A 1512-nucleotide genomic window follows, 5' to 3' on the forward strand; every position below is an offset into this window, starting at 1 on the left:
AATTCACCCAGTTGCATTTCGCTAGGGGGCATGCCATTATCTGACGGAAGGGTCTCTTCACTTGTTTCCCTCATGTTTGTACCTGCTAGGTTGGTCAAAAATTTCTCAAAGTTCATCAAAGTTCATTTCACGTCATTTGCAGTCATAGATGCTATTTTGGTCCAGAAAAGAGTCATTTTAGTTTTTAAGTCTAGGGTTTGGTCTTTAGAAACATTAAATAATGCCCGCAGGCCATGAGGAGGATTTCAATAAGTTTTCAATTCAAAAATTTTCATCATTAAATATGTTCGAGGACATTTCTTGTTCAAAACTCTGTTTTGAATAAGAAATTGTCGAATTCAGTTTTTGTAATAAGATGTATCTTTCCACCATGAAGTTCTTCACTTGCAGACTCTGGGCCTCCTTTGCTAAAGTTCAACGCCAACATCCCTGCAAAAATGCCAAAAATATGGGGGTGCGTGCTCAGAGATTGAAGTGGGCATTTGAATCAGTGATCGGAGTGGACATTCAGATCCATGATTGAAGTGGATATTTGAATCAAAGGGAAGATTAGAAAAAACAAACATGTTCGGAGTGGTTTTTCCAAACCAGAGCTTTCCAATGGATTTGTCATGTCTCACTCAGATAGATTCCTTGCATTGGATCTTGGATATGAATACTTTTGTGGGTGAAGCATATGATCAAATAAAGGAGATGTGCATTTTTCTTTTGAATGAGTTCTCTTTGCCACCAGACAAAGTTCTGGCTGTATATGTTCAGGCTCCAGGTTCCGAGTTTAAGTACTGTGGTGCAGTATATCGTGCTTGTCCTTCAGCTGTCCTTTCTCTATGCTGGCCAGAGCCAGGGGGTCAGATGCAGCTCACTTCTGATTCTATTCCGCTTACAGCGAAGATTGGTGTATCCATTGAAGACCTGAATGCTATTCCTGTTCTTAATGTCGGCCACCAACAACACATAGAACAACTAGCAATGAAGGTTGGGGAAAATCTATTCAATTTCATGCAGTCATTTTGTACCATGGACAGTAATAAATTGGTAGTGCCTACTGATATACTAGATCGATGGTTCAAGAAATTTCAGGAACGAGCAAAAAGAGACCCGGAATATTTGAAGAGTTTCGTGATTTAAGAGTGTTGGCAAGCTAAGGATATCTTTCACGCAATTTGCTCTGATTTATAGTCGTGTTTTTCATTGTTTGAAACATTATTAGTACGCCAAAGAGATCGTTGGAAAGCCGAGTCAAGCTGTGGAAGAGTGAATTTCATATTTGAATGCCGAAGTTGTGAGCTGGAAGGAGTCGCGGCGCATAGGGTGAATGGCGCGCGCACTGGGCGCGACCATCCAGTGCAAAATTACACGAGCGCGGCGCATCCATGAAGCGTGGCGCACTAGGCATGCTGTGCGACGCACACAGCCATATAGCCCGTGAATTGCCCAAACTCACTCCAATCGCTTAAAAAACGTGTGGATTTGCCAGCTGGGACCGTCCATTGACACGTGTTCCCCTTTATG

The 1512-nt window shown here is 42.1% G+C and overlaps 1 protein-coding gene across 1 annotated transcript; it reads left to right on the forward strand.

Annotated features, from left to right (window-relative positions):
- Positions 1 to 452: 452 nt before the first annotated feature.
- Positions 453 to 1150, forward strand: LOC149170082 (uncharacterized). The gene has a single exon (XM_089427244.1). The coding sequence runs from the start codon at positions 565 to 567 to the stop codon at positions 1126 to 1128; it is 564 nt and encodes a 187-aa protein (XP_089283370.1). The 5' UTR covers positions 453 to 564; the 3' UTR covers positions 1129 to 1150.
- The last annotated feature ends 362 nt before the right edge of the window (positions 1151 to 1512 follow it).

Source organism: Pinus tabuliformis, chromosome 4_2 (genome assembly GCF_031772625.1).
Source record: "Pinus tabuliformis cultivar Carrire ecotype Pingquan chromosome 4_2, CPIR1, whole genome shotgun sequence".
In the NCBI taxonomy this organism is placed as follows: domain Eukaryota; kingdom Viridiplantae; phylum Streptophyta; class Pinopsida; order Pinales; family Pinaceae; genus Pinus; species Pinus tabuliformis.